We start from the raw sequence: 16,005 nt of genomic DNA, 5'->3' as shown, positions 1-16,005 counted from the left end.
AAGGCTCTTTTCATATTTAACTCACAAATAGCACATATGTGATGCAAGTACGAAATTATTTTGCATTTAATTTTCACCTGTGTCTTTTGTAGAACATCTGAACATATTGCTGTTCGGGTTGGCACAGAGGCTGCACAAAGCTCTCTCAACAGTTGACATATCATTTTACATGTCGTTGAAAGGAGAGAAAAGGAGAACTGTAGAAAATAATGTGCCATCCTGCCATCACCGTCAACCTGCCAAGCTTGTCATGGTTAAAAAGGAAGGTCCAAATAAGGTCCTGCTCCCTCTTCCCCTCCTGTTGTCCACTAATTGTTTCGTAAAAGGTGTAGGTGCCTGTTGCTTTCTGAGGAGCTCAGTGGAGTGTAAGTTTAGATGAGGAGCCTTCGCCTGAGGCTTTAGTAACTAACAAACTCTCAGTGTGTTTTCATTGAAAGATGATCTCTGTTCAGGGATTCAAAAATATGAGTGAAGATCCACCTTCAGGCAGCTTAGGAACTTATTGCAAAGTAGTGGGTAGAGCCCGGCCAGTGTGGCTCAGTGGTTGAACATCCACCCATCCATGAACCAATAGGTCACCGGTAACCCAGTCAGGGCACATGCCTGGGTTTTGAGCTTGATCCCCAGTAGGGGGCATGTAGGAGGCAACTGATCAGTGTTTCTCTCATTGATGTTTCTCTCTATCTCACTCTCCTCCTCTCTAAAATCAATAAAAACATATATATTTTTTAAAAAGTAGTGGGTGGAGAGAGACATAGAAGGAAATGTTACACATTGTGGTTGATAAGGCAGGAAGAATACGCCCAAGCTCCAGTGAGAGCCCATGGGCTTGGGAGTGGGGAACCAGAGCCTGGAGGAAGGGACCCAGGACTCCAACCAGAGGGGGCCTGAGGGGCAGGAAAGCACCCTGATTGACTTATTTTGCCGAATACACACTGTTATGGGAGAAGTGAGTAAAATGTTTGTGTAGCGATGGATGGATTGTCCTCACTGTAAGACCAGGCTCTCACAGGAACACAGTTTCCATTGTTTGCACCCTGAGTATGTAAACTTGGATTTAAATATAGTTGTCAAAAGCAAAAGTCTGTATGTAATATTAGAACCATAGAATAAAGTGTAGAGCCACTAAAAGTCTTTTTATGATTATTTGATGGCATGATTGGCTTACTAATAGTATGTTGTTGGCTATAAGGGTTAGGTTATAGAGTAGAAAATGTTTCTACTGAGTTTCATTTTAAAAAACAACACTACACATGTGTATCGTGTGTGCATGTGCACTTCAGTGAGAGAGAAAAGGCTAGAAAGAAATGCACCAGGTTCTCCTCATACCTGTAGCTGCTTCTGGGCAGCTCGAAGATTGTCTGTAGTGATCATTTTAAATCAGAAAAACAATTTCATTTTTCAAATAGGCTTATATTCTCAAAATAATGCAACATGTAACTTTTTGATAAGGAGACAAATGGAAAACTAGGTGGTTTTAAATTTTAATTTATGGTTTAAATTAATGAAAAGATTGAGTTGTATAATGACTGATTTATTGGAGTACATTAATGCCAAGCAACCTTTGTAAAAGTCTTAAACATAGTGCAAGCCCTGGCTGGGTGGCTCAGTTGATTAGAGCATTGTCCAAGGTTGCAGGTTTGATTCCCAGTCAGGGCACATACAGGAATCAACCAATGAATGCATGAATAAGTGGAACACCAAATCGATGTTTCTCTCTCAAATTAATAAAAAACCCAAAAACTTTCCCTTACAAAAAAAATATACAAAAACAGTAAAAAGTAGAAACATATTTTTCTCACTAAATTTTATTATCTTCTTCCCCTAGGGTCGTCTTTTTTATACCTGTGATGCACCCAAAGCTGAGCGATGTAAATTTTTTAAGTGGCTTGAAGAAGTGGCCCCAGGACATTTAACCCAGGAGGATTCTCCACCTGCAATGGTTTTAAGTGATATAAAGAGCATTGGCTTATACTTAAGAAGTCAGAAAATACCCCTCTATGAGGAATGCCAGCTTTTGGTGAGGTATGTTTTAGGATAACAAACAATTGCCTCTTATTATATCAGAGTGTACCCTCAGTTTTAAGAGATTGAGATAGGTAAAGTATCTAAGCCATAGAGTACCTCAGTGTTTCTAACTGAAATGGGAACAGTTCTCTAAAGCTATTTTGGCTTCTCTGAATATCAGGCAGTGTCAGCAACATCAGGGTTAACTGGCAGGAATGCAGTTTTTCTAACCATTTTTATATGTAATCACAATCACAAGGGAAACTGTATTGAAAAAAAACACAAGAATGGTTTGATGAGGGCAGGATACCAGGTGGTGGTCTGTCACAGCCCGAATTACATGGTGTGCAGGATAGTGCTGCTGTTTGGAAACATGTCTTATAGAAGTAGGCTCACCCAGAGGCAAACAGTGAGTATGTGCCTGATAATTTTATAAGAACAGTATGCACTGGGAGCTTACATGTGCCGGGCACTCTTCTAAGCATTTTGTGTGTCTTATTTAATTATCGTGATAACCTATAAGATATGGAAGTAATGGGGCTAATTTATTATTCCCATTTTACAGTTACAGCAGCTCCTTAGTTGCTTAGATACTTTTTCTATCTCAATCTCTCTTAAAACAGGTGATAATTCTGTGAGGGCCGCTGCTTCCTTCCTTTGACATAGTATGTGTTTATTTTGTACGTATGTATGAAAGAACATAAATATACACACACCCTGGTTCTTTTCATACTGTATTTTGAAACAAGATTTTAAAATGACTGTACCTTCAAATTTTGTTAAAATAAGTCCTGGGGGTGTCATGTACAGCATGGTGACTATGGTTAGTAATACCATATATAGTACATTTGAAAGTTGCTAAGAAAGTAAATCTTAAAAGTTCTCATCACAAGGAAAAAGATGTGTAACCATGTATGTTAAATAGACTTATTGTGGTCATCACTTCACTACCTATGTAAAATTGTTATGTTGTATACCTGAGCTCATATAATGTGTATACCAATTATATTTTATTAAGAAAAAAATTGTAACTTAATATTCAAATTCATTTTTGGTTTTTACTAATTTTGCAGGAAAAGATTTGATTTTCATAGAAAACAGTACGGCAAACTAAAGAAGTTTATGACTGTAAATCCTGAATTCTGTAATGAACCTAAAAGCAAGCTTTATCTTAAGCTGAGTCGGAAGGAAAGTTCTTCAACTTACAGCAAAGGTAAGTTGATCTGATCACATTGTGACTTAGGCTAGCCTTGCCTCTCAGCTACATACAGCTCTGTAAACTCTTTTTTTATATATATATAAATATATATCTTTATTGATTTCCGAGAGAGGACGGGAGAGAGAGAGAGAGAAACATCAATGATGAGAGAGTCACTGATCGAGCCCGCAACCCAGGTATGTGCCCTGACCAGGAATTGAACTCCAATCGCCTGGATCCTAGGTCGACGCTCAAGCACTGAGCCACGCCCAGCCGGGCTGTAAATTCTTTATTTACTTTTTTTCAGAGCTTAGTTACTTTTATTTCATTCCTCCTGGAGCAGCAAAAGTGGAACTTTGGAAGGGACTAAAACTACTGCACTGTGTAGAGGAGGCGCTTCCTCCATGAGTCGTCTTAGCCAGTCTGTCCAGCTGTCACTGGAAAGGGCCTTTCAACCATACCTCCCTTCACAGTCTGTTCATGTAAATTCCAATCTATGGGTCCTCAAAAAATGTTTCTATAAGAGCATGTGGCCACATAATTAAATGTACATTCTGGATTTAACTGAAATATTTATAGGCAGTGAAATATAAAAACCAATTTTTGGTTGTGTTGCTACATTTAAACAATGTATGTTTCCTAAATAATTGGAATATAATTCAGAAATCCAAAATTGTCCTGGAGAACTAAAACAGTAAAAAAGTACAAAATCATAAATAATTAAAACTATAATAAAAATTAATATTTACTTGTATAATTTATTATCTGTATACCCATAATAAACTGCTATCTTAATCTTGGTTTTGCTAACAAAAATAACTTTTAGCAGAGGTAATCGACTTTAAATAGCTAAAATTTCCTCATATTTTTCCATTATTATTTCAAATATATCTCAACATTTATTTTCAAGACAAAGAAACACAGATCTAATCCACTTCATGATGAGCACAAATAAGGAAATCTGAGAGTTATAATCTCAAAATTTTTTAATGAAGGGGACAGTCTGGGCATATTTTTAAAAATCAGTTTATGTAGCCAGTGCCACCCCAATAAATTCAGTGAAAAGGAAAATGGAAAAAAATCAATTTATGCAGTTTATTTATGGAAAGTTTATGTAAACACAACTTGAACTCACTTAAAAAGACAACAGTATAAACTTTCCCTGGCCAGGTGGCTTAGTTGGTTGAGCATCGGCCCGTGCACTTACAGGTCAGTGGTTCGATTCCTGGTCAAGGCACATGCCCAGCTTGCGTGCGGGTTCGATCCCTGGTGGGGTGCAGATAAGAGGCAACTGATTGATGCTTCTCTCTCACACTGATGGTTCTCTCTCTCTCCCTCTCTCTTCCTCTCTCTGTAAAATCAATAAAAATATGTATATATATTAAAAATATGAGTAGCTTTTTTAAAAAAACTTATTTCAACCCTCCAAAGAGATTTATTCAAATATGAGTTTAAATAATGGGCTGGTAAAAAAAAAAAACCACACAGAGAAAGAAAGAATTTTTAGATGGGAAAATTCAGTCATCAAATGTAATTCTCCCCCGAAACCCAGCATTTTTCGAGTGCTTTCCTTTCACCTCTTGCTTGCTCCGTGAAGGAAGCAGAGGCAGCACACCTGCTGAGCATTTTCAGGCCCTCTCTCCACTCTTAACCTGATTCTTGAGCTGAGGTTCATTTTGCTGAAAACCTGGGGTTTTTCTTTTTGGAGCCTGTTGTCTGTATTTCTTCTAGAGCTTTTAGATGTAGATAAGGAATGGGAAAACGCTGATCCAGACTTCCTTGCGTCTGTACTTGACTTGTTTTTGTCATTTCTTGTACCCTGAGCAATTTCAAGTATGTCTTCTTCAGGGAACACTTTTTGGGAGGACTTTGTTCCAAAACTGAAGAATGGCCACTGCTTTCCTTTTCTTGTTTCCATCTGACTCCCATGAAGAAGTCATCACCACCGTCACTATGCTCAGACATGGGAGGCTTTCTAAAACCTCTCTCCTGTGCTGTCATCAAAGTGCTCCTTCCCTCCTTCCTGTAATTCTCCATCACTGTTACCACCAGTGAACTGTCGGATGGACTCTTTCTTTTTTCTGGTTTGATGTAACATTTTCATTTTGGAGTCAGCAGGTGTCTTCTGGGTTCAGAAGGAACTACAGGATCCTTTCAGAGGCCTTGATGGGGAATTTGGAATGTCTGCTGCCATGGGTCCATGTTCCATCTCAGCTATTTTTTCTTTTGAACTGCTTATTGGTTTCTTTCACAGTATTTTGGCTTCTCTGTCTTTTTGCTCACTGATAATAGTTCCTTCATGCTGTAACTTAATGGCATGGTCGTCTGAACATGAAGTACAGCACGATTGTCTGGTTTGTATACATATATTGGGAAAAGCTGTACTTTTAGTTCTGGGAAATTGATCTCCATTATTTCTTCAGATAATTTCCCTCTTATTTTTATTTCTATCTCTAGAACTTTTACTATTCAGATGTTAGCACTTCTAAATCTGATGTCTAATCTCTTCACATGGCTTTTACGTTGTTTGGGGTTTTGTCTTATCTTCCTTCTAAATTGCTTATTTTTCAGATGTATCCATTCTGTTTATCCCATCAATTATTACTTTATTTCAACTACTGTATTTCTCCAAAGTAACATTTTTGTTCACTTCTTTTTTGTAGTTTGTTGTTCTTAGTTGGTATTGCTGTACCTCCCCTACTCTTCACCTTTTTGCCAGGCTAACTAGAGTCTTCGTCCATCTGTTCTGGTGTTTCCTTTTCTGAAGGACTCTGAAATCCAGTGTGTTTTTCTCTTGAAGCCTTTGTGCCCTTTAAATGTCTCATTATTTGGCCTATGAACTGATTTCCCCCTGGGGCATCAGATGTTCCTTCTGGCAATGCCTGTGGGGGAGGCCGGCCTAGTCTGGGGCTCCAGTGAGCTCAGGGATTGGACTCCGTCCCAGATCTGCAGTTTACTCACCCTCTGTCTATGGATAATTTATTTAACTTCTCTGTCCAGAGAATAACAACAATAATAATAATAATAACAACACTCCACCTATCTGGCATTTTAAATGTGCCCCAGCCTACTTTCTACACCCACTGCACTGTCTTCCTGTGGTTGCTGAGCTTGGGGTTTTCCTGGGAGTCTACTGGAAAAATTCTCACTTTTCCCCCCAGAATTCCTTTCTATCATCTGCAAGGATTAGGAGTTTCCCAGCTTTGTAGGATTTTATCATTCTTCTCATTTCCTGTGGCTTCCATAAGAATCTCACTTCTCTGAAGTGAGTGTGGCTTTCCTGCCTGACCCAAGCCCTGTCTTGTGTCAGTACAGTCATTTCAGTGGGACGCAGGTGAAAAGGAGAGGGAACAAACTTCCTGGCAACTGTCTTGAATTAGATATTTTTTTATGAATTTTGGCAAATGTTCAATAAAGTAAATATTAGCAAATGAGAAGAAACTGCTTAAATATGTTACCTCAATTGGCAATACTTTTAAGTAAATTAGGTATAAGATATACTGTAATATAGCTCAACTTTTTCTAAAGTAGTTTCCTAAACATATTTACTAAAATAATAGTTCTGGGGGCTGTTGGTAAGAGTTAATGTAAAGAATAGGTTCTGTGGCTGAATAAATCTGGAAGGTGCTATATTAAACACCTAACCTCAACCCAAGACTTCCCAGAGCCTTAATCTGTTGCTGTGCATTGCCCTTTCCAAGATGGGAACGTCACCCAGGGAGCTGGCTTTTCTAATGCAACTGAGACTCATGCTTGGTCCGTTAATTTTAAAAGTTGTTTAAAGTCAGGATTATAAAAAATAATACATATGAACATTAAACATTTTATCTTAAAATGTATGAATATATTTTTGTCTGATGATCTTTTGACAAAGAGTGAAGACTTTTGTTCAGATCTGGGTTTTTGATTGGAGGTGCTGTTCACCGTTCTGTGTAAACCACAACCACAAGTGCACTGTCCATAAATAGGCTACTTTGAGTGGTTAAACATGGGCAAGGACTGAGACACTTCTGCAGTAACTTAAGTGGATAATTATTTAAATTTTTTCACTCTCTTTTCTAATGTTTTGCATGGATGATTTCATCTGTACTTGAGTCAGAAGCAGTTTTTTGCATTTTGGGTCCCTTTCTTTAGGAAATCTTTTAAATTAAGTCTAAGTTCTTCACTTAAGTTTTTTTAAAGTTTTTTTCTTCACACTCTTAATGGTTCAGTAATACATAATTAGTTATATGATTATGACAACAGGTACAAGTGGTATAAATAAGTGTGTTTTTTGATGTTTTTATTAATTTGAGAGAGAGAAAGGGAGAGAAACATCGATGTGAGAGAGAAACATTGTCAGTTGCCTCCCACACACACCCCAGCCAGGATCGAACTCGCAACTTGGGCATGTGCCCTGACTGGGAATCCAGCCTTTCAGTGCACAGGGCAACACTCAACAAACTGAGCCACACAGTCCAGGGCTACAGTTGACTCTCTGTAAGTGTTAACTTCACTGGCGGTAGAAGTTGTACTCGGGTGTTCTGGACAGTGGCCTGCTGGCTTCTGGTGCCCAGTGCGCTGTGGAGATGGGTGGGTGGGAAGGTTCTACAGCCTCAGTTTAGCGGAGGTCTGTTAAGAGAGTGGGTTGCAGACCTTATTTGAGCATGGAAACCACTATATGGCAGAGCATCTCCCTAGACCAGCAATTTTCAACTGGTGTGCTGCAAGAATTTTTTTTTTTCTAATGTACCTTTATTGATTTCAGAGAGAGAGAAACATCAATGATGAGAGAATCATTGATCAGCTGCCTCCTGCAGGCCCCCAGCTGGGGATCGAGCCCACAACCCCGGCATGTGCCCCGACTGGGAATCGAATAACGATCTCCTGGATCCTAGGTCGATGCTCAACCGGTGAGCCACGCCCGCCCTGGCTGCAAGAATGTTTAAAACATGCAATGCCTATTTAGTCAGGGGCACTGACCTCTTTTCTCTTAGATGGTCAAATAAAAAAAATGCCAACAGCCAACACAACAATAGCCATCCAGTGTGAATGAATCAAAATTGTAACCTATTTTTTGTGTGAAATTGGCAAAATATATATATTTTTTTGGTGTGCTGCAGAATTTTAGCAATTAGTTTATGTGCCATGAGATGACAAAGGTTGAAAATCGCTGCTGTGGATTAATAGTCTATGTTGGGAAAGTCTGATGTAGCTCTGAAGCTGTTTTAGAAGGAAAAGATGAGTTAGATGTTGTTTTTGCTTTATTTACATTGGTTTTTTTAAATTATAAAATAACTTTAAAACATAGACGTAATCTAGTTAAAAATGTGGAAGTGAAATGTTATATGTCAAGGTTCTAGTTTGGATAGAAACTTGCAGATGACAATAACCAATTTTTTTTTTGAGAAATGATGTAAGACCAAGAAATCCAAAGTAGCATAGTTCCATTGAGCATAGTTCTGAGTTCTTTGAAAGTGTTTTGTGTTTTTTTTCAGACGACCTGTGGGTGGTCTCCAAAACCCTGGACTTTGAGCTGGACACTTTCATTGCCTGCAGTGCTTTCTTTGGGCCCTCAGCTGTCAACGAGGTGGAGCTGCTCCCTTTGAAAGGCTACTTCCCCTCCAACTGGCCCAGGGACAGTAAGTACTGCCATGCCAGCCTTAATTTATAGTAAAGGAGAAGACAGCCATGAGGTATGCTGTGAGCAAGAATGCTAACTTGTGTGGGATTCGTTGGTTAAAGCTGAGAAAAAGCACCCAGTTCTGCTTCCTGAAAATGTGCATGGCAGTTGACTGTATAAACATTTCTGCAGCTCAGTCCCAGAGGCCTATCAGTGCCATAACATCTTCACCCTGCACTTAAGTATTTTGTTGAAGTTGAATTTACACAGCATATACCTGATTTTTAAATGAGTTTTTTCAAATAATTTCTTGTATCAAGTTCCGATTCTCTGGATTTATTTAATTCCCTTCGTTTATTATTCTGATAGCACACACTGTAAAGAAATAATTTATTTTTATATTGAGAAGTTCTCAGGTTTTGCAAGAGATTTTGGGAGCAATTGAGCTGGAGGGTGAGTTTTATTTGGAGGGATGTTATCACCACCCTGGGAAGCTCTTGGTGAGGCTGAGGGCCGACAGCCTCATTACTCAAGGAGCCAGTCCCACCCCTTGAGGAATCTGGGCATCTCCCGCATTGTCAGCTCTGGAATAATTTCTCATGGCCAGATTTGGCCCATGACTTATTAGAGACACAACATGTAATAACACATTCAAGTATTTCATTCACGTGTTAACTTTCGACATTTTGTGTCAAAACTGAGTAGACCAGCTGGAGTTCAGCTGCCTAGTTAAATGAACATTTGTCACTTTCAGTGCATCCTCACCAACATCAGCATCTAATTTCCTGCTTTCCCTATAGTTCTATGAAATAATTGTGGAAGAAATGCAACAAAATGCTCACAAATGACAGATTCTGCAGGCACATGGCAGTGTGCCGACTGTCGGCGTGTCACCCACGTGACTACGCAGCATCTGTCCATCGGCTGTTGTGTGGGCTGTGCCCTGTAGGTGCAGTCCTGGGACCCGCGCACATGCTGAGCACTTGTTGCCATCCTGGGCTTCATCCATCCAGTAGCCCGCCTCTGAGTTATGTGGGCGCTCAATAGAGTGCTGATGGCCCTTTCCCTGTGCATTGATGCTCACCCTCTGTCCTCTCTGCAGCGGTGGTCCATGCGCTGAGGGTCTGCAATGCCAGCATGGAGCTGACCGCTCTGAGAAACATGCAGGACCACTTTAACCCGGCGACTCTGCCTCTAACACCGCACCTGCTAGCAATGTAAGTCCTTCACCTCTGGATGGCAGCTATTCAGAAACACAGGCTAAATGTGAACATGGAAATGCAGTAAAAGCACATCCCGTAAATTTTGCCAACAAAATTTTAATCCGTCTTTCAGAGACTACCAGAGTGCTCTCTGTCAGTAGTTGAAAATTAAAAGAGAATGAGAGATACATTGCTTCCCATCAACCAAGCGTTCACCCATTTGTCTCTTCATTGAGGGTGGACGAATCAATAGTGCTGCAGATTTTCCCCTGTGTTGGAATAATTTCTTAAGGATCATTTGAGTAGTGATTTTTTTTTTTATTTGTCTGTATTTTTATGCCACAAATTACTTAACATTAAAAAGAATTATTTTACAGTATAAAAGTATCATGTTATACACCTTAAATTTACAATGTTATATGTCAGATTTATTCAATTAAAAATCTTTTAAATAATTATTTTAAGCTTGAATCCAGTATTAGTTTTATTTTTGACATAATCTTTATCTCATTTTTAATTTCTTGAGCACCATGCCCCCTTTAAAAAAATTGGAAGGCCAGACTGGCATGGCTCAGTGGTTGAGCATTGACCCATGAACCAGGTGATCACGGTTTGATTCCCTGTCAGGGCACATGCCCCGGTTTCAGGCTCAGTCCCCAGTTGGGGGCGTGTAGGAGGCAGCCTGATCAATGACTCTCTCTCATCATTGATGTTTCTCTCTCTCTTCCACTCTGAAATCAATAAAAACATATTTTTTAAAAAAAATGGAAGTGATATTTTATTAAATTAAATGACAGAAAACTAGTTTCGAATTTGGAATGTTGTGGTCTATCTGGTGGTGGTTCGTTTTTCTTACCATGATGAAGCCCTAGGTTAAAAAATCCATGTAATTTCAGGATGTTATTTTTGTCCTTTGAAAAAGTCCATTTATCTCTGACAGTTTTACTTGAAATAGAGACTATTTTAATTTCCTAAGCTAGCTTGCATAATAAAGCATGGGCTTCAGTGTCAGTATACCACTTAGTACTTTTTGGGAAAAGCATTTAATATTTTGTGTATCTCTATTTGGGTAAATTAATTACTTCCTCATGTTGTGAAGATTACAACAAATAATAGATGCAGCACTCAGCACAGTGCCCACCCGCATGCACGCAGTAGGCATTCAACAAATGTTCGTTCTTTTCTTTCCTACCCGCCTCCAGGTTGGAGGATATTCGCTTGTGTCCACGAAACGATGTTCTGAAGTGCTTAAAAGTGAAGGTTAAGTTATAAATAGGTCTGCTCGCCTATTTCAAAAGCCGCTCATTTCTTTGATTTTATTTGCTGCCCCTTTACTAGGCCTTCATCCACTACAGTCAGCAACAAGAGCGTCGGTAACAGAAAATTTATTCCACCGGCCTTCTCAAAGACCAGCACGCACTGTGACCTGCCCAGCCTAGAAGCAGCACTGCAGTTAGCTGGCAAGTTAATCCAGGCACACAAGTTAAACGAGGGTCAAGCGGCCGCCCTCGCCCAGATAGCTCGGATGGTAGCATCGCAGGGACGTGCGGAGGGAGTGAAGGAGCTGCCCACCTGCCCCCTCCCCATCACCACCATCCACGGTGAGGAGCTGGGAAGGGCAGTGCCGGTCGGCGCCCGGCTGTGGTAACCCTCTGTAATCAGTCTCCTGGTCAGCGCCTAGCTGCAGGTAACCCTCTGTAACCAGTCTCCTGGTCAGCACCTGGCTGCAGGTAATCCTCTGCATAGAAGTACTTAACAGCGTGTGCTTCTCCAAGCCTCTGCCCAGAATGACCCTTTGCTTGGAGCGCCTGCTCGTCTTCTCTGGGAGACAGCTCTGCTGCTGCTCGTTTGGAGGAAGCATGCCCACCTCCACCAAATCAGAGGTGTTCTTTCTCTGATACAATCACAGGGTTACTTACCATGTTGATTACTTTGTATTAAATTGATTGGAGTAACATTAATAGCGTTATATGTTAGGTATATAAGATTATAATTTGACATCTGTGTACTGAAGCCTGGTTTCCTTCCATCACATTTTTTTGACCCCTTTGGCCTTTTCTCCCTTCCCCACCATGTGATTTTATTATTGTTCCCTTTTTGTCTGTCTTCCTAAGTAGACTGGTCTTACTAAGAGGTCTTTTGGTTATTTATTTGTTTATCCCTGTGCTGAGCACATACTGGGCATTCTATTCATGTTTTGGGTTTTTTTTTTAATCTTTCCCTGAGGATATTTTTTCCATTGCTTTTCATAGAGAGTGGAAAGGAGAGAGAGAGAAGAAATATCAGTGTGAGAGAGACACATGGATTGGTTGCCTCCCGCACTTGCCCCAACCAGGGCCGTGGATCGAGCCTGCAATAGAGCCTGCAACCCTTCAGTCCACAGGCAGATGCTCTAACCACTGAGCCAAACTGGCTAGGGCCTATTCATATTTTTTTAATAAATTAGTTAAATGAAGGCGAGGGAGATAGTGAAATTATTTCTTGTGCTTTCAGAAATTTATAATACTGTTATTTATTTCCCTTTCTTCCAAACAATTAGGTGTTTTTGGAGCAGGAAAGAGCTATTTGCTGGCAGTGGTGATTTTGTTTTTTGTGCAGCTATTTGAAGAAAGTGAAGCTCCTACAGCTGGAAATGCAAGACCATGGAAAGTTCTGGTTTCTTCTTCCACTAACGTAGCTGTAGACAGAGTACTCCTCGGGTGGGTATGACAAGAGTGTTTAAGTAGCTTGTGTTTTAAGTCTCTTGTTGAGAAAGGCCATCTTCCTGGGGCCCAGAAATGCAGGACCTTTGTCTCTGACTCAAGCAACATCCACGAGATGGCAACCAGCTAACTTGTTAGTAAGTTGTAGAAAATCAGATATCAAACCTGACAACTTTGACACAAGGATAGGATATCCATTCATGTAAAAATTTGAGTCCAGCCAAGACCATATAGGGCTGGGATGCTCAGGACGCAGGGCCCTGACCACCCTTACCCAAGACAGACCTCAGCTCAAGGTTGTGTCGGCAGCAGGCAGACTGATGAACTGGTGTCTCCCTCCAGGACAGAGAGCCTTACTCACTGCTCATTATAAACTAGTGGGCCCCCAAGCTCAGTGTTCCTTCTACAGCTCAGCCCTCTGCATGTGTAGGTTCCCTCTGGACCCTGCTCATCCCATGGGGCTCGGATCCAGGGGAGCCAGCGCAGATGCAATGCGTATGCCGGTTCCTGTGCCACTAGTAAAAGCCCTTGGTTTCTGCATCTGTGACTTTGGATGGAGCTGAAAGTGTGTATGTCCCAGCACAGACAGGTGAAGCAGCCGAACAGCTTAGGCTCTGGTTTCATACGAGGCTCTGAGGAAGGCAGCAGCACGACTTGTTCTGCACAGTTTTTATGATTAAGATTTTATTAAAATCTCAAACAGATGTTACGTAAGATTTTACCAGTGTTTAATGATCTGAATTTCAACATAAATGAAAAGTTTGATTGGGAGAAATAATTCCTTATGTATAAATGTAGACTTTTAAAAAATGAACTTTATGGTAAAAATATGCAGTCTGTATAGATATTATATTTCTTTACAGATTTTTTTTATATATACACACACTCATTTTGTTTTCCAAACTTGATATGAATGGTATATGTTGTGTTGTGTCCTCTTTTTAAATCTTCTTAGAAAATGTACTTTTTTATAGCTCTATTATATGTAGTGATTTGCTTATACCATACTTTAATTAAGCAATACTTAGTTCTTTCCAAATTTTCCCCATTATAAATAACATGGTGACAAAGACCCTTAAACATAAATCTTTGTCTCCGCTTCTGACTTTTCTTAGGAAAAGGTCCTTGGCCTAGAATAAAAGTCAGGAACAAACTTTGCAAGCTTGCCCTTTAGAAAGGCTCTCCTGAGTAACATTTAATGAACTCTCAATGGAAGGTAATGCATATTTTAAATCCTATATAAGTTGCATTATATATGTATATATATATTTTAAATATATCTTTATTGGTTTCAGAGAGAGGAAGGGAAAGGGAGAGAGAGATAGAAACATCAATGATGAGAGTCATTGATCAGCTGCCTACTGCACACCCCCGACTGGGGATCAAGCCCGCAACCTGCGCATGTGCCCTGACCAGGAATCGAACAGTGATCTCCTGGATCCTAGGTCGATGCTCAACTGCTGAGCCACGCTCGGCTGGGCAAGGTGCATTATATTAAAAACCCTTTTAGCCACATTGCATTTCACATTAAATTATGTAACTATAAAATACACTGTCACCCAAAATTAATTTTAATAACATAAATGTTACATGAAACTTTGTTTTATACTCTACTTTCTAAATAACCAGAATCTATCTTACCTTGTTTTGTTTAAAGGCTTCTCAGTCTCGGATTCGAAAAATTTGTCCGAGTTGGGAGTGTTAGGAAGATCGCCAAGCCAGTTTTACCTTATAGGTGAGAATGCTTAATTCCAGAAGTCACAGAATGCTCACAGAAGTATAATAATTTTATATAACTCTTACCTTAAGTTGGGTTTTTGAAGAAGAGAAGAGAAAGCCTTATTTTTTTCTCGGTTAACTTAGAAAATCTGTGTTTAACTTTCTTGTAATGTTACGAAACGGAATAAAGGGGTATTCTTCTATGTCACTCTTTTCAAGCCTGCACGCTGGCTCCGAAAGTGCCAATGAGCAATTAAAAGAACTACACGCACTGATGAAAGAAGACCTGACTCCTGCAGAAAGAGTGTACGTGAGGAGAAGTATCGAGCGGCATAAACTGGGCACCAACAGGACCCTGCTGGGGCAGGTGAGGGAGCAAGGGTCCACTTGCACGCAGCTTCCAGAAGCGCCAGGTCCCTCCTCCTCCCGCTGATGGTGGCTGTTTCCTGTGGAGAAACTGTCGGCTATGGTAGCTCAGGGTTAGCAAAGGTGTGTGTGCCCATCCCAGGCACGTTTCATTTTACTGCAAAGTGTTCTTTGAGTTTGTGAACAGATCCACCTCACTGTGACAGCCATCTTTTCGCTTTCTCCCTGTCAGTGCATCTTTTTTTTTTAGTCTTGAGGAAGGTGAAGGGGTGGGAATATAATCCTGGCACATTAAGTAAGATTTGATTTTCTTCTGGAGAAATAGAGGAAGAGGCAGAATATCCAGTGAAATTTGTCTTCAGTGCTCCCTCAAAAGCCAGGCCTTTCAGGGTCCGCCTGTACCCAGGAGTCTAGGAGGCTCAGACACTTGTTCTAGGTATTGGGAGCCAACACCCGACACGTAGGATCCCAGGCTGTGACAGCAGCAGCACTTCCATCCTTTATCATATTCTGACCCAAAGGCAGCCTGGGGCAGCAGCTGGTAGGAGACACAGAAGTCATGTAGGAGCTTCCTGCTATGAAGGGAGAACTTGGGGAAAGAAAGGGGATAGGGAAAGAGGGTTGTGCTTGTTGGACCATGTGGATGTCGGTCACTTTCTGCAGGAGATTTGGGAAAATCAACCTGCTTGGGACCCTGTATCAGTCAGCTATTGCTGAAATAATACTGCTTAACAAACAAAACATCCTTCAGGTCCTAAAGTGTAAGACAACAAACTTAGGACTCTGCAGGTGAGTGGTGTGGCTCTCTCTGAGAACAGTTGCCTCTGGCATGATGGTCTCCTGATAGATGGCTGAAGTTCAGGAGGGCAGGCTGGACCACACAGTGCATGTGTGGCTTCCACTCGCATCCTGTCTGCTGACATTCATGCCTGGGACAGGCCACGTGGCCAAGCCCAACACCCTGGGTCAGGGACGCTGTCTGCGCCCACTTCTCTAGTGGGAGGCACTACAGTCACATGGCAGAAGGAGGGAACTGATGACCATCTACAACAGCTTAGGTTCCAGAAGTCCTCAGAAGGTTCACACCAGCCTTCTGTTGCCTGAGTTACAGAGTTAGCTCCACTCCCATCCCCAACCCTAACCCGAAGGGCTTAGTGTGGCTGTGGTCAGTGAACACAGATTAGCTGACTGCTTTACTTATTGATCCAA

The 16,005-nt window shown here is 40.8% G+C and overlaps 1 protein-coding gene and 1 pseudogene across 1 annotated transcript in view; one reads left to right on the top strand and one right to left on the bottom strand.

Moving 5' to 3' along the window:
* ZGRF1 (zinc finger GRF-type containing 1) overlaps positions 1–16,005 on the top strand; it is a 39,685-nt gene that overhangs the window by 11,575 nt on the left and 12,105 nt on the right. The window contains 9 exon segments of the mRNA XM_087816205.1: positions 93–277; positions 1,829–2,025; positions 3,081–3,220; positions 8,683–8,826; positions 9,910–10,024; positions 11,348–11,610; positions 12,549–12,708; positions 14,369–14,446; positions 14,650–14,797. Of these exon segments, the coding sequence (XP_087672331.1) occupies positions 93–277; positions 1,829–2,025; positions 3,081–3,220; positions 8,683–8,826; positions 9,910–10,024; positions 11,348–11,610; positions 12,549–12,708; positions 14,369–14,446; positions 14,650–14,797 (1,430 nt within the window).
* Positions 4,834–7,167, bottom strand: LOC148093166 (serum response factor-binding protein 1 pseudogene; annotated as a pseudogene).

The sequence above is a fragment of the Miniopterus natalensis genome, chromosome 4 (genome assembly GCF_054644295.1).
Source record: "Miniopterus natalensis isolate mMinNat1 chromosome 4, mMinNat1.hap1, whole genome shotgun sequence".
In the NCBI taxonomy this organism is placed as follows: Eukaryota; Metazoa; Chordata; class Mammalia; order Chiroptera; family Miniopteridae; genus Miniopterus; species Miniopterus natalensis.
Note: the sequence above shows the minus strand (reverse complement) of the source record. Positions and strands in the feature narration are given on the sequence as shown.